This window comes from Siphateles boraxobius, unplaced genomic scaffold, assembly GCF_051911475.1.
Source record: "Siphateles boraxobius isolate OS27281-9 unplaced genomic scaffold, OSU_SipBor_1 25, whole genome shotgun sequence".
NCBI lineage: Eukaryota > Metazoa > Chordata > Actinopteri > Cypriniformes > Leuciscidae > Siphateles > Siphateles boraxobius.
Window position 1 is genome coordinate 25,917,404 of NW_027508866.1, and position 24,283 is coordinate 25,941,686.

The following is a 24,283-nucleotide window of genomic DNA, read 5'->3' on the forward strand; positions in this document are numbered from 1 at the left end:
TTGTCTAAGATGGCATTGATCTCATCGCAGAACACCGATCAGACTAAAATCAATGTATTATAACTTTCTTTATATTAAACCCATAAATTAAATTAAACCCAAAATTACTTGATTACTTTTTTTATTTTAAATCTTTTTCATAACAAACTCAAGGGACATGTCTGTATTTTTAATATTTTAAATGACCCCATATCCTGCATGTAAATAATCTACACCTTGTTGAGTTAGAGTGTTGCAACTCTGAAAAATTTGTGAAGTGTATGTGGCTTTTCTTCCATGTTTTCACATTGTAAAATTCAAGTGACATCAGAACCTTTTGGAACTCATTGGAAAATGAATGTGAATTATATTCTAAACACACAAAATACCACTTGTTTTTGTTGCCCAGAACAAATTTTATTTTTATTTTTTTATAAACTAACTATTTTGACCACTTTTTAGCTTGCAAAAATCACTGTGCTTGCAAACTTGAATCATCTGGTTCTCTTACGAGAGGTTCTCTCGTATTGTGTAAGTTTAGCTTACGCTACGGGAAAGATTCATCTTCTCGAGATACTGAAGCCAAAAAATTATCCTTAATTTTGTATACCTTGTCAAAGCAGTGCAGCAGCTAGCAGACCTAGAGCAGGCCATCTCGCGTGCTCATTGGCTGCCCTGCGGGCAACTGCTGCAGCCTACCAGTGAGCCCGGCGTGACGTCACGCCCAATGAAGGGCGCCCGCGCCTTTATAGCGTCACAGCCCGCCAGATAGGCGTGGCTTAGCGTATAAAATAGGGGCTGTAGGCTGAATTCTCTGATTTTTCGACTCTTCAGCGAGCTCTTCGCATCGCTGGATTTGAGAGAAGCCACCGCCGCCGTCGAACAGCGAACAGCCAGCCTAGGACAGCGCTGAGGAAGCCGGCCGTCTTTGCCACCTTCAGCCATCCGTGCGAGCTACGCTATCCGGCGACGTATCCTTTTTTGCTTATTATCCTAAAAGATAGGGCTGCAACAACTAATCGATAAAATCGATTATAATCGATTATGAAAATCGTTGTCAACGAATGTCATTATCGATTAGTTGGTCTGCTTACGTCACGGGGAGCGTTTACTGGTACGCACACACACGCAAGGTCTCTCTCCCTCAGGCGCTCTGCCGAGCGCGCGCGCTACACGGTTTGGAGCAGTCTCTTCTGTCTCGCAAGCGCGCTCTTGCTTGCGCGCTCTAGATTTCGGAAGTTTGAACTAATTCGCGGGCATCAGGGAGCCGCAATCAATATGCGGGAGACTCCCGGGACTTCCGGGATCTTGGGATGTCTGTATTTTGTCTCGAGCATCAGGTTGCGCAATCAGTTCGCTCGCAACGTAAGTGATGGATTAAAATAGCGCTACCGCAGAAATAGGTTAAATTAAAACGGTCTTTACAAAGCGAAGCATTAAATATAAAGGCAGTTAATAACAGCAGCAGTAAAATATTGTTTTTTAGTCACTGTACTCAGTGTTTTTCAGCGAATGCTTGTGCACTAATGCATAATTTCTCCTGTCCTTTACTCAAGCCTGTTAGCTTGCTGGGTAACGTTACCTCCATTCCGTTCTCTTTTTATAGCATTTGTCTACTAAGTTTTAATTGTTTTTCAAACGCGATCTACTGCGGCTCTACGTTCACACAATTGTTTTCAGTCTTTCTATATTTATTTAATCAATTTATCCTTATATTATTCTTTTATATATTACATATAATATATATTATATTCTTTATCCTTATATTCCTTATATATAATTAATTTTAAATAAAAATTAAATGAATTATATATTTTAGATGTTTTTAGTTTGTTTTTAGTTCAGATATTCACATCTGAACAACATGTCTGTGTAAATTTGTTTTAACAAAAATTGTGTTAAAACAATATGTTGGATATCATTTTTTTAACAATAATCATGTTTGTCAACTTGCCATCAGCAATTATCATTAAAAACAATGCAAATATTGATATTAGTAAAACTCAATGTGTGGCTTTTGCACTTTTTAAAGTACACTTTTACACATAAATACCCTGATTTACGGTTTTATTTAGTTATAATAAAAAAAAAATCTAATTTAATTTCTATCCGATTAATCGATTAATCGAAAAAATAATCGTCCGATTAATCGATTATCAAAATAATCGTTAGTTGCAGCCCTACTAAAAGAGCAGCGAGCGTCTTTTTAAAGATGCCTCGCACTTCCTGTGGCTCGTGTAAAGCCCCGCTCAGCGCCGGAGACCGCCACCTGATCTGCGCTCTCTGCCTGGGCCTGGAACACGCAGAGCTCGCCCTCGCGTCCGGGGGCTGCGAGCTCTGCGAGGAGCTTCCGCTGTCGACCCTGCGGGCTGGACTCGAAGCTTTCAACACCACAGCAGTCACTCCGCCCCCTGTGGGACCGCGCAGAAAGAAGCGCCGTTCCCTGAGACAGCCGGAACCTGTGGCCACAGCGACGCGCTCGCCGGAGAGCCTCCCTCGAGCCTCGCTCTCGCCTTCCCCACCTCTCCTCACCGACGCGCAGCTGCCACTTGCGAGCCTCACTGCCGTCGCTTCGGAGGATGAGTCCGAGGGACGCGTCACAAGAGACTGCTGCTCTATCCTGGCATCAGACAGCGAGGAATGGTCGCTTCACTCCGCCTCCTCGTCAATCCAGGAATCCACCCGTACCCGCGCTGGAGCTGGCGCAGAACTTATGCGCCTGCTGACGCAAGCTGTTGACCGTCTCGGGCTCGAGTGGTCGCTGCCGAAGGAACCCGCGCCGAACAGGCTCGACGGCTGCTTCCTTCAAAGTCGCCGCCGCGCAGTTTCAGAAACTAGGCCCGCTCCATTCCTGCCGGAACTTCATGCGGAGCTGACGAAGTCATGGAATACACCGTTTTCTGCTAGACTTCAGTCACAGGCCTCCGCGTCGCTCTCCCGAGTGGACAGCGCCGCCGAGAAAGGGTACACAGCGATTCCCCCTGTGGAAGAGGCGGTCGCAGCGCACCTTTGCCCGCCCTCCGCGAGATGGCGGTCACGGTCAGCCCTCCAGTCTAAAGCCTGCAGAGCCACTTCCGCCTTGGTCGGCCGCGCTTATGCCGCCTCCGGCCAGGCCGCGTCTTCTCTACACTCGATGGCTGTGCTTCAGATCCTGCAAGCCGACCTCCTCCGTGAATGGGATGAGAAGGGCCGGGACCCAGCTGCGGTTACGGATTTGAGAAGCGCGACGGATCTCTCTCTCCGCGCCACCAAAGCTGCAGCCCAAGCCATCGGACGAGCCATGGCCGCGTTGACCGTGACGGAGAGGCACCTCTCGTTAACGCTTGCGGATATGAGGGAAACTGAGCGAGCCACCTTTCTGAACGCGCCGCTTTCCCCCACTGGTCTCTTCGGCCCAGCGGTGAACGGGATTGTTGACCGCTTCTCTGTGGTACAAAAGACCACGCAGGCCATGAACCTCTTCCTGCCGCGACGCTCGAGTTCTGCCACAGGCCGCTCTCGCGAGAGACAAAGCCAGCCTCCTGTGCGAACCAGCACCCAGCGTCCAGCACAGCCTCAGCCTTCGCAGCGACGTCAGGGCGGCCGCCCTAGATCGCACTCAGACAGCCGTCACAGACCGCCGCCCCCCAGAGGGCCTCGGCAAAGAATCACGCTGAAGTCCGAGCACGCGAAGCCCTCCTAACAGCGAGAGAGAGAAAAGACGCACGTGTCCCGCTGCGGCCGGACCGCCGTCAAAGTTCATTTCCCTGTCAGTCCCCTTCGAACAGGCTACTGCAGTGGTTCAACTAGCAGCCAACGAGCCGGTTTATTCACCATCTCGCCTGCACACAAACGCCGTTTTCACGGCGACCCAGAGAAATCTCAAAAAGAGTATAATGTCTGGTCCGGCTCACGCCGTCAGTGTTTTAAGTGTAGTGAATGTGCCCACGCCCCAGTGTTCACCCCTACACATAAGCACCCCAAATCCCGTGTCACTCACAGAGCACACTCTCATAAAGCGCAGAAAAGCTGCTCGAGTATTGAATGTAAGAAATGTGTCCACAGGTCTGTGCCCACTATCTGCCCGCTCTGTTACACGATCAAAGAAGCAGGTTATGAACGTAAGTCTCGTGCCCGCCAGAGAGCGCTCACGCTTGCTAACACAAACCTCCCCCCGGGCCCCGCCTGCGCGTTTAAGTGTTATCACAAAACACAGGGCGTTAATAAAGCGCTCCCCATCTATTATGATCGGGGCGTCAGATACAGTTGTAAGTCTCGTGCCCGCGTGCGCGCGCTCACGCTTACAGAGAGCTCATCCGCCCAGAGCGTTGCTCGCGCGTCAAAGTGTGGTAAAAGTATGTTCCCCATCCCTTATGATCGGGACATCTCACATAAGTCAGCGCGCGCCACGCTCTCGGCTCCGGTTCAGTTTCACAAGCCCGCAAATGGCGGCGGTCTGAACCCGGAGGCCATTCGCCCCCTAGCGGCTCACATAGCTGCGTGGGAAACTATCCCAGGGATTTCAGAATGGGTGTTGAGCACAATAAAGCAGGGCTATACACTTCAATTCATTCGCCGTCCCCCGCGCTTTCAAGCCCGGACCGCGACGATAGTGAATGCGGAAGAAGCACACCTACTTCACGCAGAAATAGCAAAGCTGCTGTGCAAAGGGGCTATAGAAAAGGTACTGCCTTCTCTGAGCGAGTCAGGCTTTTACAGCCGATATTTTCTCGTACCCAAGAAGGACGGAGCCTTCAGACCTATCCTAGATCTGAGATATTTGAACAAAGTGCTTGCAAAAAGACCGTTCAAAATGCTTACGACCAGGAAAATCCTCGCGCACGTTCGCACGAGGGACTGGTTTATTTCTCTAGATCTGAAGGATGCCTATTTTCAGATTCAGATAGTACCCCGTCACAGGCAATTTTTGAGATTCGCCTTCGACGGTCAGGCATATCAATACACCGTCCTGCCGTTCGGCCTGTCCCTGGCACCCCGTACATTTACAAAGTGCATGGACGCGGCGCTCGCCCCCCCTGAGAAGTCAGGGGCTGCGCATAATGAACTATCTGGACGATTGGCTGATATTGGCACAGTCAGAGACAGAACTACTATCTCACAGAACAGTGCTTCTCAGTCATCTGGAAAGCTTGGGTCTCACGGTCAACTGGACCAAGAGCTCATTACTGCCCAGCCAGTCAATTTCCTTTTTAGGAATAGAACTGGACTCGGTGACCATGACGGCTCGTTTATCGACACAGCGCGCGCCGTGTTCGCCACCTAGCCGCATCTTTCCAGAAGGGCAGCTTTCTCCCTTTGAAAACATTTCAAAGGATGTTGGGCTGTATGGCATCAGCTGCAGCGGTGCTCCAGCTGGGCCTACTGCGCATGCGCCCGCTCCAACGCTGGTTGAACGCTCGCGCGCCTCGCCGAGCCTGGGTGTCTGGCGGCCAGAAAATCAGAGTGACTCAGACCTGCATAACAGCTCTGCAGCCCTGGTTAGTGGCCGACTGGTACCAGCAGGGAGTAATGATGGGAACCATCTCTTATCGGAAGGTCATCTCGACAGACGCGTTGTTCGAGGGCAGACCGGCCTTTGGCCAGTGGTCAGACCAGGAGAAGGGTTTTCACATAAACTGTCTGGAAATGATAGCGGTCGAGAACGCGCTGAAGTGCTTCCTCCCGTTCATACAGAACCAGCATGTTCTTGTTCGCTCGGACAACACATCTGTGGTATCCTATGTAAACCGTCAGGGCGGTGTCAGATCCAGAAATCTCTGCAATCTGACGGAACGCCTCCTTATTTGGTCACAGATTAACCTGCGCTCGCTGAGGGCGGCGCATGTGCCTGGCCATTTGAACGACGGCCCAGACAAACTGTCCAGGGACAATGTTCCCCCAGGGGAATGGTCCCTGCACCCCCAAACGGTCCAGAAACTGTGGCGCCTATTCGGCAGAGCGGAAGTCGACCTGTTTGCGTCAAAAGACAACGCTCAATGCCCGACGTTCTTCTCGAAGGACGAGGACGCGCTGGCCCAGGTTTGGCCCAGCCTCCCGCTATATGCTTTCCCTCCGGTCTCTCTGTTGCCACAGGTGATCAAGAGGATCAAGGAAACGCGCCACTCGGTGCTCCTCATAGCCCCGCGTTGGGAGAATCAGACTTGGTTCCCAGAACTGGCACGGCTGTCACATACAGCACCGTGGCCGATTCCTGTGAGGGCAGATCTCCTCTCTCAGGCTCGCGGCACGATCTGGCATCCCCATCCAGAGCGCTGGTCTCTGCATGCATGGTTGATCAACGGGTACTCGTTGCCCTGCCAGAAGGAGTGATGAACACGATCACGCAGTCTAGAGCCCCTTCCACGAGAAGGCTCTACGCGTCTAAATGGTCGGTGTTCTCTGGATGGTGCACCGACAGAGGTCTGGACCCGCGGACATGCGGGGTGGCGCAGCTGCTCACCTTCCTACAAGAGCTGTTGGATAAGGGAAGGTCCCCATCCACGCTCAAAGTATACATGGCGGCCGTGGCAGCGTTCGCGGAATCGACGCACGGCAAGTCACTGGGAAGACATGAGTTGGTCATCCGCTTCCTTAGAGGAGCTAGAAGGATGAATCCGCCGCGCCCGCCGTCGGTTCCCATGTGGGATCTTTCATTGGTCCTCGAGGCCCTGAAAGCTTTTCCATTTGAACCACTAGACTCCGTGGGGTTGAAATATCTATCACTAAAAACCGTTTTTCTGACTGCACTGTCGTCAGTAAAACGTGTAGGGGATCTGCACGCGCTGTCTGTCAGCGCGTCGTGTCTTGAGTTCGGACCAAATGACTCTAAAGTCATCCTCAGACCTAGACATGGTTATGTCCCTAAAGTGATGGGCACGCCATTCAGAGCGCAAGTTATTTCGCTGTCAGCTCTCCCAGCATCTGACAGCGAAAGTGATGTGAATCTCCTCTGCCCTGTCAGAGCGCTGAGATTTTACATTACGCGCTCCGCCTCCTTCAGGCGTTCGGAACAGCTTTTCGTTTCGTTTGGTGGGCGCGCCAAGGGGCTCGCCTCCTTGAAACAGAGCCTGTCCAGATGTATAGTGGACGCTATAGCGGCAGCTTACGCGTCAAAAGGTCTGCAATGCCCTCTGGGCATCAGGGCTCATTCCACGAGAGGCGTGGCCTCGTCGTGGGCATGGTCCAGTGGAATTTCTATCCATGACATATGTGTAGCGGCGGGCTGGAGCTCCCCGTCTACCTTTGTCAGGTTTTATAACCTAGAAGTTCCTGCCTTGCAGGCTAAACTGTTGTCAGTGTGAAAAAGAGGTGTATTCTGCCCAGATCTCCTGCTCAGATCACTCTCATGACTCAGCTCTCCTGGTTGAGCTGCACTAAGTAGGGTATGTGCCATATGACTATACAGACCGGCGCGCTGCTCTGTATTCCCTATGTGTGCTTATGTACAAGTGATGGCCCGCGTGGCTGGCCACCTTATTTTTTTCACTTATGGGGTTCCCCTCAAGCTCGGGGTCTCATGTGGATGCTTGGCGCGCACGGCGTTGACAAAGTGTTCCCGTAGCGTAAGCTAAACTTACGCAATACGAGAGAACCTCTCGTAAGAGAACGATACTCGGTTACTAACGTAACCTCAGTTCTCTCTAGAGAGGGAACGAGTATTGCGTAACCGGCCGTGCTCGCGCCACGAGCGACTTCGCTTCAGTCGTCGAAAAACCAGAGAATTCAGCCTACAGCCCCTATTTTATACGCTAAGCCACGCCTATCTGGCGGGCTGTGACGCTATAAAGGCGCGGGCGCCCTTCATTGGGCGTGACGTCACGCCGGGCTCACTGGTAGGCTGCAGCAGTTGCCCGCAGGGCAGCCAATGAGCACGCGAGATGGCCTGCTCTAGGTCTGCTAGCTGCTGCACTGCGTTGACAAGGTATACAAAATTAAGGATAATTTTTTGGCTTCAGTATCTCGAGAAGATGAATCTTTCCCGTAGCGTAAGCTAAACTTACGCAATACTCGTTCCCTCTCTAGAGAGAACCGAGGTTACGTTAGTAACCGAGTATCGTTTTACACAAGCCAGCTGTCATTCAAGGGGCACGTAACAAATACAAAGAAATTCTGGAATTCATTGTACAGTTCATTTTTTACTCGAATTGTTGCTGATAATTTGTACCATTTGCAATGAAAAAAGAAAACTTGATTTATGATATGATGTGTGTTTAACTTTCATGTTGTGTGTGTGTGTATGCAGGAGATGCTGATGCAGTTGGCGAAGGCTGTGGCTAATGCAGCAGCGGCTCTGGTGTTAAAGGCCAAGAATGTGGCTCAGAAAACAGAAGATTCGGCTCAGCAGAACCGAGTGATTGCTGCAGCCACCCAGTGCGCCCTCTCCACATCACAGCTGGTGGCCTGCACACGAGTGAGCGCTCGCACGCCATTCATTCACACACTCGCCGACCTCACCTGACGCTCAAGTGTGTGTTTCATCTGTGTGTGACAGGTGGTGGCTCCCACCATCAGCTCCCCCGGGTGTCAGGAGCAGCTCATCGAGGCTGGGAAGCTGGTGGCCAAGTCTGTGGAGGGCTGTGTTGAGGCGTCGCAGGGGGCGACTCATGACGAGCAGCTGCTCAAACAGGTGGGCATCGCCGCCACAGGTGTCACTCAGGCTCTCAACGAGCTGCTCCAGCACATCAGACAGTACGCCAGCGGGGGACAGCCAATCGGGCGGCACGGAGAGGCTACCGACCGCATCCTGGATGTGACGGATAACATCTTCAGCTCCATGGGAGACGCAGGTACTAGGAACGTGTTTAAAGGCCCCCTGCAATCACAATGTTATGTTTTTTAGCTTTTAGTATGAATGTTATCTTTAAGGTTATGCATAAACTGGTGGGGTCCAAAACAATGACAAAATTCACATTTTGGAGATATCACATTTAAGAAAACTTACAGTCTCTCACTTCCGTTAAAATGGATCGCAGATTTTTGACATCACCGCGGACTTCAGCTTCTCATCACATCTTCTGTCCAATCAAATGCTCTCTAGAATCTAAAGCTCCGCCCCCTATGCTATAAATACCACCTGGCCAAAGCGAACGTTGACACGTTAAGGAGCAATATGGGTGGGAGTGTGTGTTTGGTTGCTCAGACACTCGAGTTTTATTCCGTTTTGCAACTGTATGTTGGTTAAGAATGAAATGGCTAGAATTTTTTCACACCTCTACTATTGAATCCAACATATCATCAGCACTCAAATTTACTTCCATGGTGCTGTCAAGTACGACTTGCAGTCTTTGAGGTAAACTGAACGCTATTGGCTGTGCGTTCCAAGGCACTTCATTGGGCCTTTAAGCTTTTTTCTTCATTATCTGGCCATATTTCTCTAGCCAAGGGCTCCAAACATAAAGTGGCAATATTTGGGAGCATATATTTGATATAGTGCTAAGTCTGATCGTGAGCATAACGCATCGGTTTGTGGAGAAAAAAAAGTTGTTAATAGATTAGTGTAAAATGTTCTTCTTCAGTTTTCCTAATTAACAGTAGCCCTAAAATTTAAATTGTTCACATACATGCATATTCATGCATACATACATATATACAGGCATATATGTACATTCTTAAACTATTTAAGCAAATATATAGGCTATAATCTGTGTGTTTACAAAACTTTCTTTTTTAAATGGCGGGTGCTGGTGCTTTGCATGCGTTCGGCCAATAAGCGAACACTAACGGCAAGGATAGTTCATATAGACCATCTTTAGAATATTGAATCGCTGTCGAAGAGTAATTAGCTGATAAAGTGGATTTACTAAAGTAAAGTTAACGAAAGTTATCATCAGCATTGTAATGTTTAAAGCAGATGTCTTAACAAATGTCTGTAGACTGGGAAGATTTTAAATCGCAGCGCTGAAAAGGGATGGGGCTACATAGGGGCTAAACAGGTCTATAACGCCTGTTTAGACCGACTCTGAAGTAGAAGATAAATTAGTTCCTCCAAATGGAGCTCCTAGAACTAAAATCGTTCCTAGTTCCTGCGGTGTGAACACGCCAAAATCCGTGAACTTCCGCCTATAGTTCTAGGAACTATGAAAAGGTTCCTCCGGTGCGAAAGTCCCTTGACTTAGGTCATTAAGCAAATTGTTTTACACCACAAACAAACAACAGAGACTAGTGCTGACGGTAGATGGTGCCAGATTCTGTACCAAGAAAACAATGCTGTGGCTACGACGTGCCATCTGAATCTACTGATCTACTGCCATGCTTTGTTAGCCAGCCTTCCAGCTAGCATGACTTAGCCTCTGCAGATGATCCAGACTCAGACCCAGACAGTTTACTTTAGTTTCAGACTTGTGCTAAATTCACTTTGAGATGTTGACGTACGTATAAATCACAAACAAAATGCATTGCTGTGTGTGTCAGGGGAGATGGTGCGGCAGGCGCGAATCCTCGCTCAGGCCACCTCAGATTTGGTCAATGCTATCAAGGCCGACGCGGAGGGCGAGACGGACCTGGAGAACTCCCGCAAACTCCTGTCTGCCGCCAAACTCCTGGCGGACGCCACGGCCAAGATGGTGGAAGCTGCAAAGGTGGGATAGAAGACGGTTCAGTGTGTGCTTTAAGACTGAATGTCTGAGTGGAGTGTGATGGTTGTGGTGTGTGTGTATCGGCAGGGAGCGGCTGCTAACCCGGACAGTGAGGAACAGCAGCAGAAGCTGCGTGAAGCTGCCGAGGGTCTGCGTATGGCCACCAATGCTGCCGCACAGAACGCCATTAAGAAGAGACTCGTCAACAAACTGGAGGTGAGGACTGAACCACACAAGCCCAAACCTTCACCAACAGTGAGATGTGTTTGTGAGGTCACACTAGTGTTGTCAAAAGTACCGACTTCGGTACTGAAAGTTTCAAAATTTGACTCTGTTGAGCAGAATCGTAAACACCTCTGATTGGCCTTTGCACGTGCTCATCGGATATGTCTGTGATTGGCTACAATGTTCAAAGCACAGGAGCGTTTGTGAGCACACGGAAGTGTTTGAAAAAACGTGTGTGGGAGTGTTTGAAAGCACAAGCAGGTGAAGAGTGAAGGTCTGGAAAGCCTAGAATTTGACGCTCAATGACGCTCTTCTCATTGATGTATATTTACAACATGTTTTTGAAGCGAAGATCATTGTAGCCAATCACAGACAAATTCGGTAAGCGCGTGAACACAATGACCAATCAGAGGTGTTTATGATTCCGCTCAACAGTGCTCTTAAGCATCACAATTTTTCAATTTCAGTACCGAAATTATCGGTATCGGTACCTTTGACAACATTAGGTCACACTCTCTTTTGAAAATCATTGCCTGTACTGAGATGAATTCTGGAAGTGTTGCCAACTATAACATCTCTTTGCTGCCCTATTTGGGTAAAGTTATATGATGTTTTGCAGCTCATGAGGTTAAATCCTGCCAAAGGCTACAGGGAAAAAGACTGCAAGTTTTCACAGATTGCAGTATGTATAGCTCAGAGGTGCAGTTTCACAAGTGACTTGTTGCAACCTGTGAGAGTAAAGAACTATTTGACTGCAGGTTTTGTAAACTCCACAGACCCGTGTCTGTGTTTTATAGCATTTCAACTTGATTATTAGATGCAGTGAAAAGAACAGTGCAAGACTTTGAAGAATTATTGCTTAATTCTTTGTGATATCTGTGTGTTTCTTTATCTAACTGTCTCCTGTCCAGGAAACTGCCAGAACACTGTAGCCTCCTGCCAAAATACTCTAGTAACTTTCCAGAAAACCCAACTATGCCCTAGAGAACTAGCTCTAAAAAAGCCTAGCATCTACCAGCTAGAAAACCATAGCAATGTCTAGTATACAACCAAAATACCCTAACAACCAACTAGAACTGTCTATCTGTCGCTACATTTTCTTTGTCAATTTAACATTAAAATGAGTTTTAATGAATATTTCACACATAAATAGTTGAATGAAAAAATGTCGTCTTATGATCTAACACTAATCCTTTGTTTTGTGAACTCAGCTGTGATATGAATGAACCATTACCATACAGCCAGTAATATAATCTGGCTATTGTCTGGTCAAAGTCTGGAATAATTACAACTTCTTAAAAAAGTCTCTTCTGCTCACAGAAGCTGCATTTTTTTCGATAAAAAATACAGTAAAAACAGAAATATTGTGGAATATTATTAGTTTAAAATAGCTGTTTTCTATGCGAATATATAGTAAAGTGTAATTTATTCCTGTGATCAAAGCTGAATTTTCAGCATCATTACTCCAGTCTACAGTGTCACATGATCCTTCAGAAATCATTCTAATATGATGATTAGATGCGTAATTATTATTGTCAGTGTTGAAAACAGATTTTGTTGCTTAATATTTTTGTGGAAATCATACTTTTTTCAGATGTAAGCAATAGAAAGTTCGAAAGAACAGCTTTAAAATCTTTTTCTGTCACTATTGATCAGTTTAATGTGTCCTTGCTGAATAAAGGTATTAACTTATTTTATTTAAAAAAAAAACTTGTGTATCATGGTTTAAAACATTAAACGGCAAAAATAGTTTTCAACATTGCTAATAATCAGAAATGTTTCTTGATCAGCAAATCATCATATTAGAATGATTTCTGAAGGATCATGTGACACTGAAGACTGGAGTAATGATGCTGAAACTTCAGCTTCGATCACAGGAATAAATTAGTTTACAATACATTCACATAGAAAACAGATATTTAAAATTGTAATAATATTTCACAATATTACCCTTTTTTACTGTATTTTTTATTAATTAAATGCAGTCTTGGTGAGCAGAAGAGACTTCATTCAAAAGCATTAAAACAAGTTGTAATTTTTCCAGACTGTGACCGGTAGTGTACATATACAAAGACGGTTGACTCATATTACTTATGAATGGGAGAAAGTGCCACACGCAATATGGCAGAATAAGTCCCACCGCCTGGTTTCCACAGAAACAGTCCTGAGATGCACACTTACATTTTTGAATCCTGAGATTTCAGATGCACACTGGCTTTTTTATCCTATTTGAGGATTGAAAGAATCATTAATGGGTCAGTTCATGTCAGATTTAATTGCTGATTTGAAATACAATGTTTAAATGTGAGTTTGGCAAGAACCCCCATTCAAGTCTTGCTTAATCGAAATAGCTGGCCGGAGGCTTTGCAAATATGGCCACTGAACAAACGGACTTTCCTTGAAAGATTCTTGGCTTCACAATAATGTTTGTGTGTGGTGTGTGTGTCAGAACGCAGCGAAACAGGCCGCGGCCGCCGCCACTCAGACCGTCGCTGCCGCCCAGAACGCCGCCTCCTCCAACAAGAACCCAGCGGCCCAGCAACAGCTCGTGCAGAGCTGCAAGGTACAGACACACCGCCTCTTCTGCGCTTCACAGAGCAAGTGCCTCACAAACTCATATAACTGAGGTCAGGAGACGTCGAACATTAAACATCATTCTGTCAAGTCACCTTTATTTATAAAGCACTTTTTACAATACAGATTGTTTCAAAGCAGCTTTACAGTGATATAAAATAATGCAAAACAGTTTGTTTCCAGAAGAAAATAGCGTTACAGTCGAGCTTAAGTAAGTTCAGTGATGGTTCATTTTTGTTGTAAAACAACATTTATATATATATATAGCCACTCTGGAGAAAACAGTGATGTCATCGTCCAGCTCAGTTCAGTTCTAATATAATGTTGTCAATGCAGGCAGATCAATAATATTGTTGAATATTAAATTAAATATCCCCGACTAAGCAAGCCAAAAGCCAATGGCAACAAAGGTGAAAAAATGGTGACCATTCACGTAATCCTGTGAGTCAAACAGTTAATAGTTAATAGGCCTAAAGGAATATCCCACATGTGTATGTGCTCCACAGGCGGTGGCGGATCAGATCCCTCAGCTGGTTCAGGGTGTGAGAGGCAGTCAGTCTCAGCCCGACAGTCCCAGCGCTCAACTCGCCCTGATCGGAGCCAGCCAGAACTTCCTGCAGGTGCGCTCTCTTCAGACCTTCACTTCCTGTTAGAAACCTCATTTGAGCTCATGATGTCTGTTCTCTTCATCAGCCCGGCGCGAAAATGGTGACCGCGGCCAAAGCGTCAGTTCCCACCATCGGTGACCAGGCGTCTGCCATGCAGCTCAGTCAGTGCGCTAAAAACCTGGCCAGCGCTCTAGCGGATCTCCGCACGGCCGCTCTCAAGGTAACACCGGCTCATTGGGAGACAAGTTACAGGGGCTGTTTTTGTGCAAAGTTATTTTTTATTTTTTATGTGGGTTGCTTTTAACATGCATTTGAAAATGCGAGGATCCCTGAAGAGCATTCAGCTCTTTAAAAAAAAAAAAACATTTAAAAAAAAAAAATTTATAGGAGTGACAAACCTTATATACTGTAAGATATAATATTACAGAAATAATAATATCCAAGTGTTCCTTTAGCTTATATCGTTTACATTATTATAATTAAACATGGACAGAATCTGTGTTGTATTTTTGGGGAAAGTCTGTTGAATTCTACAAAATGGATTTAAACTGAGGTAAAATGTGCTAAAATAGTGTAAAATGCTATTATTAGCATCTGTGAGGATTATCTAATTTGCTCACAAAAAAATTAAATGTGAATGCATGTTGAAAATGATGGACGTTCCACTTTTATGAAGTTTGGTGGGTACAGATTCCTTTGTGGCCTGGTAATGACACGCTTACTGATTGATATTTAATGCCAAAATGCAATTTCATCTCATTTTTCTGTCTGTGTGTGTCTGACTCAGGCTCAGGAGGCGTGTGGTCCTCTGGAGATTGATAACGCTCTCACAGTGGTACGGGGGCTGGAGAGGGACATGCAGGAGGCCAAAGCTTCAGCTGCTGAGGGCAAACTCAGACCCCTGCCTGGAGAAACGGTGAGTCCATAGATACACAGATTATGTGTATCTACATGCATTCACCTTCAGCCAAAGTTTGGACACACCTGCGGCCAACACGAGTCCAGCACACCTGCAAACTCCTTCAGTTCTGTTAGCAGAGAATGTCCTGAGTGAGCACAGCTGGAAACTGGACCAAGATCGTTTTAGTCACTATATCATTTCCCTACTTCCTTTGGTGTTATGTTTTGATGACTTTATCACTATTCTCCACATTTATTACAGTAGTAATGAAGAATGAGTGTGTGTTCAAACTCTGTGCAAACTCTGTGTAAACATGACCTTTATCTGTGTTCATTTTCACACCTAAACCTACAAACCAGATGCTTCATGTCACAAAAGCAACTTCCAGACACAAGTCACTACACGCACATGCCCACACACACCCACACACACACACACACACACACACACACACACACATAAACGGGTATTTAATGGTCTTATCCAGCACAATCTGATGGCTTTCAGACTGTCTTTCTGTTGATCTTTTGAGGAAGTGATTTCAACGAGTGGTTCTCTGCAAACTTCCAAGGCTCAAAATAACTTAATGATTTAAGATAAGACAAAACAACCATTGAAATAATCTTGAACAATTACACAATATAATTCAATATATTTCTATTTATTTATTTAGTTCAGGTTTTTTATTTTATTTTTTGAAGAGCCAGGGTTCCCACAGTCTACAATAGCCTGGATATATGAGGATAAGCCAAGAATTAGGCCTTTTAATTAGGATATTTTTACTTGGCTTTTACACAGCTGACTATTTGTTGTCCAGATATTGTGTACTGTAGTTTTACATCCAATGTAATTCGGCTTTATTTTCAGTTGTAATAATGTAGTGTGAGTAAAAATCACTGAGTTCCTTTAGCTGATATCATTGATTATTCGCCTCAGGCCTGTGCAAGCATGCTTTCTGAAATAGAAACATGGGGTTCCTGTAACACAGTTTTGTGACACGTGTGTGTGTGTGTGTGTGTGTGTGTTTAGCTAGAGAAGTGCTCTCAGGATCTGGGCTCCAGCACTAAAGCCGTGAGCTCTGCTATTGCTCAGCTCCTCAGTGAAGCCACCCAAGGCAATGAGAACTACACAGGTAAAACCCCCTCAACCTCACACACCACTAACTACTACAGCGCCCATTGGCTGCTGGTCTGAAAACGAGGTGTGTTCAGGCGTTTTGTTGGCGCGGTGCTATTTTGAGCAACTGAACTAGACTGTGCCATCGACTTTAGACCAGGTTTCAGTTGGTCAATGGCACAGTCTAGTTTTGACAAAAGCGTTCAGTTTTCCCGCTTGCAAATTCCTCCGTGTAAATAGCGAATCCGCCATGGCGAAACCGCAACTGGCATTTAAAGGGAATGGGAGATGAGACTCTGATTGGTTTATTGCACGTTACGCCCAAAACATACAATCGGAAAACAGAATCGGGACGACCCTTTTAGACCATGCGCCGGGAGCGCAGACAATTTTCCAGTCGTTAAACTAGTTAAACTACTCTAAGTGCACTTGCGCCATGCACTTAAGACCATGGGCTTAGATCGTTAAAATAGGGCCCATAGTGGTCAGGGATCTCAGCTCACAACTCATGTTTGAATCCCATAAACTGCATTAATCTGCTCACCGCGGGCTCCCTCAGTCTCCTGAAGTCTGTGTGCGTGTGTTTTTGCAGGTATGGCTGCTCGTGACGTGGCTCAGGCTCTGCGATCGCTGGCTTCAGCTGCTCGTGGAGTGGCCGCCAACACCGAGGACCCTCATGCCCGAAACGCCATGCTGGACTGCACCGGGGATGTCATGGACAAATCTGCCAGCCTCATCGAGGAGACCAAGAGAGCCGTTGCCAAACCAGGAGACCCTGACACCCAGCAGAGATTGGCCCAGGTTAAACCAACACTTAATAAGAAACGCTCAATAGAGTGGGTTAATTGCTGATGGGAGATTTGGTCTGCTGTAGGTTAAAACGCTCATTATTTTGAAAAGAAAATTGCCTGTTGTTTGTCTATGATTAGCATAACTGGAGAAGCATCTTAATGTTGTGCTGATGGCTGGAGTGTGTGTGGGTGTGTGTGTCTTCAGGTAGCTAAGGCTGTTTCTCAGGCACTGAACCGCTCTGTAAACTGTCTGCCGGGGCAGAGAGACGTGGATAATGCCATCAGAACTGTAGGAGAAGCCAGCAAGAAACTCCTGTCCGATAAAGTGAGTCCTCAAGGCCATGCAAACACTCACAATGTCCTTTCAGACATTTCACAAAGTATTTTTTTACAATCTAGTTTGCAATATTGTTGTCATCTGGATGGTCTAAAGTGACTTGTATAACGTAATTAATGTCGGCTGGTCAAACTCACATGCTCACACAAAAACTGTCCAGCTCTAAAGGCCTGTTCACACCCGGACACATGTTTGTTCTGTAACAAACATTTGAAGTTTAATGAATAGCTGTAAAAGTTTCTGTGAAGACGTTGCATTGACGGCATGCAAATCTTTTTGTCAGTCCGAACAGAGACGCGTACTGATCTCTTTACCATCCTATTGTGAGGAAAACTGGCCACCTAATGAGATTTGTGCTTTTAGTCACATGCCAAGAGCAACTGCTGTTGCATAAAACTACAGCTTGGCGGCGCTCAAGACTGTTTGACTAAGCAGAAGTGAATATCAGAAGAAGAATCCAGAACCCTGTTTGATAAACAAAATAATGAATACAAAAATCTCAACAGACTCTTGTCTGTTCGTCCATACATTCTTCCATCCATCTATTCATCTATCTGTCCATCCATCTATCTATCCATCCGTCTATCAGCCATCTGTCCATTTCATCCATCAATCTGTCCATCATTCAACCTATCTGTCCATCCATCCCTCTGTCTATTCTTCTATCCATCCATCATCAGTCCATCCATCCATCCTTCTATTCATCCATCAGTCTGTCCATTCTTCCATCTATCCATCCATTCGCCTATTCTTCTCTATCAGTCCATCTATTCATCTATCCATCCGTTGATCCACCAATTTATCCATCTACCCATGGACATGCATCCAATACATCCGTTTATCTCTCCTTCCATCTATCCATCTGTCATCTGTCCATCTCAAACGTTCAAACTACAATTTACTAGTCAAGTCACCTTTATTTATGTAGCGCTTTACACAATACAGATTGTTTCAAATCAGCTTTACAGAGATAACAGGAAAATAATGACAGTCAGTTTAGTGTTGATTCAGTTCCGTTGTATAGATAATCAATTATTAAATTAGTTATTTTCATCTATAAAGCAGCTCTGCAAAAAAAAAGTCATCGCCCAGCTCAGTTCAGTTCTCTTCCAATAGTATCAGTCCAGTCAGATCAATATATTAAGTGTCCTCAACTAAGCAAGCCAGAGGTGACTGTGACAAGAACCCAAACTCCATCAGTGACAGAAATGGAGAAAAAAAAACATGGGAGAAGCCAGGCTCAGTCGAAACCACGAACACGGTGTGATTATGATTCAGGCTGCATCACAAGTTACTTCTACTTCAAACTTCCTATCCAGGCTTTCCAAAAACTAAGTTTCCTGTTTAATGTTACAGTTACTGTTCCTATTATAAATAGTGGTTCTGATGTTTGTGCCGTGTCTTCAGTTCCCAGTGAGCGGGAAGAGTTTCCAGGAGGCTCAGGGTAATCTTAACGTGGCCGCGGCGGGCCTGAACCAGTCGGCCAATGAGCTGGTGCAGGCGTCCCGGGGAAACACACAGGACCTGGCCAAGGCCTCCGGGAAGTTCGGACAAGACTTTAACCACTTCCTGCAGGCCGGAGTGGACATGGCTGGACAATCACATGTATGCTGTGTATTATACATTAAATTACATTACATTAAACTATTCTTTCATTAGCACAAGGTCCTGAGAGAGTCGTTTGAGACTTCATAGATGGATGAATGAATGAGTAGATAGGTGAATGATGTCTCCTCCTCTCGTCTCTTCCTATAGTCTAAAGAGGACCAGACTCAAGTGGTCACCAACCTGAAGACCATCTCCATGTCCTCCAGCAAACTCCTGCTGGCTGCTAAAGTTCTGTCTACAGACCCCAACTCACCAAACCTGAAAAACCAGCTCGCTGCTGCCGCTCGGTTAGACTTCTGCCATCTGTCTCCTGTTTTTCAATTACCATTTTGACATTAAACTGTTTCCAATATAGATGGTTACATACAAAAATATGAAATAGTGATTGAAAGGTTTGGATGACTTTGGTAATACCCCATTTGGTCATACTTTAAATTAGGTGTCTTTAACTACAATGCACTTACATCAAAAATAATTGTTTGGTAAAATGTATTTATTGTGTTGATGTTTTGCAAAATATTTTTGCCGTGATTGAGGTGGGATACAGGGGAGTTTAGGACAGGTTAGGAATAACCGCTTTGGTGGACATGCAGCCCGAAGGGAAGGGTCAGAAATAAATAAAAGGTATTTTTTTAATATTTAAGTACAATGTAAAATCCTGCATGTACACAACAAGTGCATTGTATGAAATGATTAAAGGTGCAGTGAGGGTTTCTGAGAAACACTTGATGTTCTTTATCATATCTGAAGCTTCAATGACACTCAAACTGTCCTGTTCCTTGAGATAACATTACACCAACTGCACATCTTGGTTCTGTGAAACAAAGCAAAACCAATGTTACTCGCGTATGGAGTAGAAACAACACTAGTGTACGTTTTCAGGCCTTCCTGCTGAGCTCTCTCCAGCGCTGGGCAGCTTTTCTAGTATTAACGCGGATCCTAACGCTCTTGCCTGATCATAAACGTTTATTTCCAGTGATATTCCTCTGAGCTTTTCTCTTTTGTAATGTCTCTCAGCCATTGGCTACAAGTGTATTGTCCTGCTCAGTCCGATCCACATTCAACAGTGTTTCTCATATATCGCTTACTGCACCTTTAATTTAAAATGAGAGTACATAGTAGTTAAAGACACTTCATATAAAGTGGGACCTTCCATTGAAAACATAAATGTAGTAAAAGATGAAGGACAAATGAAAGCCTTCCCACAAGTCCAGCAGTGAAGGGTGCATGCTAGGGCTGTCACGATATCAGACTTTCACCACACCGTTATCATGGCCAAAACAATTCACAATAATGATGTTTTTGCATTATCTATAGTAAATAAAAAATGCTAGCTATCAGTAAAATCCTTTTTAACTTCGGCCAAAAAAGAGATAATACAAAATAAACAAAGGTTGACTCGGAGGGAACGGAGGAGTTTGTAATCGCAAACAAAATGAACTTACCATAAATCATCCGACATGATTTTGTGCGGCAGTAGTAGCAACACACTGTGCCTGCGTCCCGAAATCACATACTTACTGTATAGTAAACAAGTAGTATGTATGTAGAAGTATGTCCGAATTCACAGCAAAAAGTACTCCGATTTCCTACTACTTCTAGTGAGATTCTGAATACTTTTTAGCAGTAGTGAAGTAATTACTTATTCAAAATAAGTTCCTACTCAAGAGAGTGTGCGATTTCAGACGCAGCCTGTGTCATCTTCTTTTTTACGTTTTACTACGGGTGGCAAGCAGCGTTGCGGTGCAATAGCGCCACCTACTATGTTAGTGTCAACCAGCTTATTTATTTACATTATTGAACATGTACTATTAACATGATATCAGTATTTCAGTTTTAAATATCACAGTTATCACAGTAAATTGCAACAATTTAGTATAACTATACTGTTTTAAACCGTATACGTAGTTATCCAGGCTCCTACTGTTTTAAACCGTATACGTAGTTATCCAGGCTCCTACTGTTTTAAACCGTATACGTAGTTATCCAGGCTCCTACTGTTTTAAACCGTATACGTAGTTATCCAGGCTCCTACTGTTTTAAACCGTATACGTAGTTATCCAGGCTCCTACTGTTTGAAACTGTCTTTGTGTCAGGAGTGCCTCTAAACTGCAGCTCACTGTGTTTTGAAGCATTTCTGTAGAGATTTGAGTCAGATGTTGCGCTTTGTGATGGCATACTATCCTAACAGAGCCTGTGATAGTAAGGATGAAATTGTGCACTCACACACACACACACACACACACACACACACACACACACAGCTATTGACACACATTACATAAGTGGCATGCTCGCTTCTATACACATTTAGGTTGGAATGAGCACAGTTATGTAATGGGCATCTACAAAAGCAAAACGTGTTTGTATCAGTGCTGTTCTCTGATGTGTGTGTGAGAGAAATAGACAGAAAGACACGACAACAGTTAATGGCTTTTCACTGCTCGCATTCCTAAAACTCCCTCACAGAGCATCAGAGAGAGAGAGAAAGCGAGCGAGAGAGTGTCAGTGTGTGGTAGCACACGTGGGTGGATTGTTCCTCATAGATCTCTCACACTATTCCTTCCCTTTCCAGCAAACTCTAATGTCTCTCTCTCTCTCTCTCTCTCTCTCTCTCTCTCTCTCGGTAGCGCGGTGACAGACAGCATTAATCAGCTGATCAGCATGTGTACCCAGCAGGCTCCGGGACAGAAGGAGTGTGACAACGCTCTCCGTGAGCTTGAGGTGCTTCTTCTCTCTCTTTTACCTCTCCTTTCTCATCTTCTCTGCTCATCAGTTTGTGTGAGTGACTCACTCTCATATGAAGCGTTTGCATTCTCTCATATTCAGCAGTGGTCTCAATCTGAACAGTGTTTATGAGGCGAGGGATGACACTCCTTTTGTGCCATAACTTCAGTCTAAATTGTTTAATTACAGTATTCATTAGAAAAAAAATACTTAGTTTGTATATACCATCCTCTTTCATATATTTATATGCATGACTTGAAATCCTGTTTGATATTGAGCTGCAGGAATTTGCAGTGTGCTGTTTTTGGAGGATATTGGAAATCAAAGCAAAACAACAGTGCGTGTTTTAAAGGCAGCATTGTTTTGATCTTTCTTTTCCACAATAATTCAACTAAAACGTACAGAATCCATTCGGATTTGTTTTTTAAGACCAGTTAAACTACCGCTTATAAGTTTGGGGTCTGTAAGATATTTAAATGTTTTTGAAAGAAGTCTCTTCTGCTCACCAAGGCTGCATTTATTTGATCAGAAATGGAGCTAAAACAGCGAAATATTTTTGCCACACAAACATATTAAAACATATAACGGCTGTTTTCTATGTGGATATATTATAAAGTGTAATTTATTCCTTTGATCAAAGCTGAATTTTCAGCATCATTGCTCCAGTCTTCAGGGTCACATGATCCTAATATGATGAAACATTTCTGATAATTATCAATGTTAAAAAAAAACAGTTGTGCTGCTTCATATTTTTGTTGACTTAGAACATTACTTTAACAGAAAGTTCATATTTGAAACAGAAATCTTTTGTAACATTATAAACCACTTTAGTCACTTTTGATCAATTTAATATTTGTTGCATCCTTGCTGAATAAAATAATTACTTTTTTTTTTGTCTACTGACTAAAACAAAACTTACTGACCCCAAACTTCTTTTTTTGTTTTTGTTCTGTTTTTTGTTAACTTTAAATGATTACACATTACGAAATGTTCATATATTAAAAGGGGCTTAAACAGCACTGGATTCTTAATAAACTAATGAATGCAAGTTTATTTCTGATTTTATTCAGACCATAGAAAAAAAAAGATTGACTACATGTCTCTACTTCCTTCCAATGTAGAAAAAAGAAGCCAAATAAACCCACAAATAACTATTATAATCTTGCGGCGATTCCATAGTTCGTAGGCTGAGTCTGTGCAGTAGTGGAGCAGCGGTGTCAAGGTCCCGCCCACACTCACACGCCTGCACTCTCATTCGCTAACACAGCTGTCAATCATCACCTCACATCCCATTTTATAGCATTAAATAACTAACTAATACCAAACTTATTGGAAAAACAAACACTTGAACATGAATAAGAACTACCTAAAATGACAGAAACCATCTTAATGATGATTTGTTTTTTGTTTTGTCTCACATCCCATTCGATTACATGGAGAGGGCGGAGTTTATGAGCTATACTGCAGACAGCCACCAGGGGGCTATCAAATGCTTTAGCTTCACTTTTCAGCAAAGGCTCAACAAGAATTTAGACAGAACTAAAATCTTAAAATCTGAACATACCAAAAACTGCCTTGCATCCCTTACATCTGTTTGGTGTGTGTGTGTGTGTGTGTGTGTGCCGCAGACGGTTGGAGGAATGCTGGAGAATCCTACAGAAGCCGTCAATGATCTGGGCTATTTTGACTGTATTGACAGTGTGATGGAGAACTCAAAGGTGCCACAGAGATCACAGTTTTTATATATTTCACCTATATCACGAGTCCCAGTGCTGAGCTAAAGCTGTGTGTAATGTTGATGTTGTGTGCAGGTTTTAGGAGAGGCCATGGCTGGCATTTCCCATAATGCCAAGAACAGTAACTTGCCAGAGTTTGGAGACTCTGTCAGTTCAGCGTCTAAAGCGCTGTGTGGTCTCACTGAGGCAGCTGCTCAGGTAAAAAGTGTGTGTGTGTGTGTGTGTGTGTGTGTGTGTGTGTGTGTGTGTGTGTGTGTGTCATGGGTGGGTTAAGTGTAAGGGGAGAGAATATACTGTTTGTACAGTATAAAAACCATTGTCTATGGAAATTCCCCATAAAACATGGAAACCCAACGTGTGTGTGTGTGTGTGTGTGTGTGTGTGTGTGTGTGTGTGTGTGTGTGTGTGTGTGTGTGTGTGTGTGTGTGTGTGTGTGTGTGTGTGTGTGTGTGTGTGACACCTCTCTTCTAAATTATGCTGCTTTGACCTAAAGAGGCGGTGCGTGATAAAATGCACCAGTGCTATGATGCGTCAAACATCTGGCGTTACAGGAGCATATTAAATGAACAAGCACGTTTACCTTCCTTGAGTGTCTTGTGCTTTCACACACACCTTCATGCTTTTGTTATTTACAGGCTTAAGAACACACTCTTACACACTTGTGCAAAAGTAATTCATAATGGGTTTGATGGGCAGTGAGTCATATTTAACATATTTATATTCATATTTAAAATATAAATAAAATAAAAAATGCAAAATGTTAGCTTAATTTTATATTCTATGATTGCCTTTATGTAAAAACAACAGCAGTGACAGTGTTGTGTTGACGTCTGTCTCGTAGGGGGCGTATCTGGTGTGTGTGTGTCTGTGTAATAGCAGTGACGGTGTTGTGTTAACGTCTGTCTCGTAGGGGGCGTGTCTGTGTGTGTGTAACAGCAGTGACTGTGTTGTATTAACGTCTGTCTCGTAGGGGGCGTATCTGGGGTGTGTGTGTGTAACAGCAGTGACTGTGTTTGTTTGCATGTGTCTCGTAGGGGGCGTATCTGGTGTGTGTGTGTGTATAATAGCAGTGACGGTGTTGTGTAAACGTCTGTCTCGTAGGGGGCGTATCTGGGGTGTGTTGGTGTG

General features: G+C 44.6%; 1 protein-coding gene across 2 annotated transcripts in view; it reads left to right on the plus strand.

Annotated features, from left to right (window-relative positions):
* Positions 1–24,283, plus strand: part of tln1 (talin 1) — a 101,775-nt gene that overhangs the window by 51,338 nt on the left and 26,154 nt on the right. For both annotated transcript variants that reach the window (XM_077243310.1, XM_077243311.1), the window contains 16 exons: positions 8,201–8,368; positions 8,450–8,744; positions 10,369–10,535; positions 10,620–10,748; positions 13,207–13,320; positions 13,838–13,951; positions 14,025–14,159; positions 14,727–14,855; positions 15,870–15,972; positions 16,549–16,757; positions 16,953–17,072; positions 18,492–18,689; positions 18,840–18,979; positions 21,323–21,416; positions 23,048–23,137; positions 23,231–23,353. In XM_077243310.1, coding sequence (XP_077099425.1) covers positions 8,201–8,368; positions 8,450–8,744; positions 10,369–10,535; positions 10,620–10,748; positions 13,207–13,320; positions 13,838–13,951; positions 14,025–14,159; positions 14,727–14,855; positions 15,870–15,972; positions 16,549–16,757; positions 16,953–17,072; positions 18,492–18,689; positions 18,840–18,979; positions 21,323–21,416; positions 23,048–23,137; positions 23,231–23,353 — 2,328 coding nt within the window. The remainder of the gene's footprint in view (positions 1–8,200; positions 8,369–8,449; positions 8,745–10,368; positions 10,536–10,619; positions 10,749–13,206; positions 13,321–13,837; positions 13,952–14,024; positions 14,160–14,726; positions 14,856–15,869; positions 15,973–16,548; positions 16,758–16,952; positions 17,073–18,491; positions 18,690–18,839; positions 18,980–21,322; positions 21,417–23,047; positions 23,138–23,230; positions 23,354–24,283) is intronic.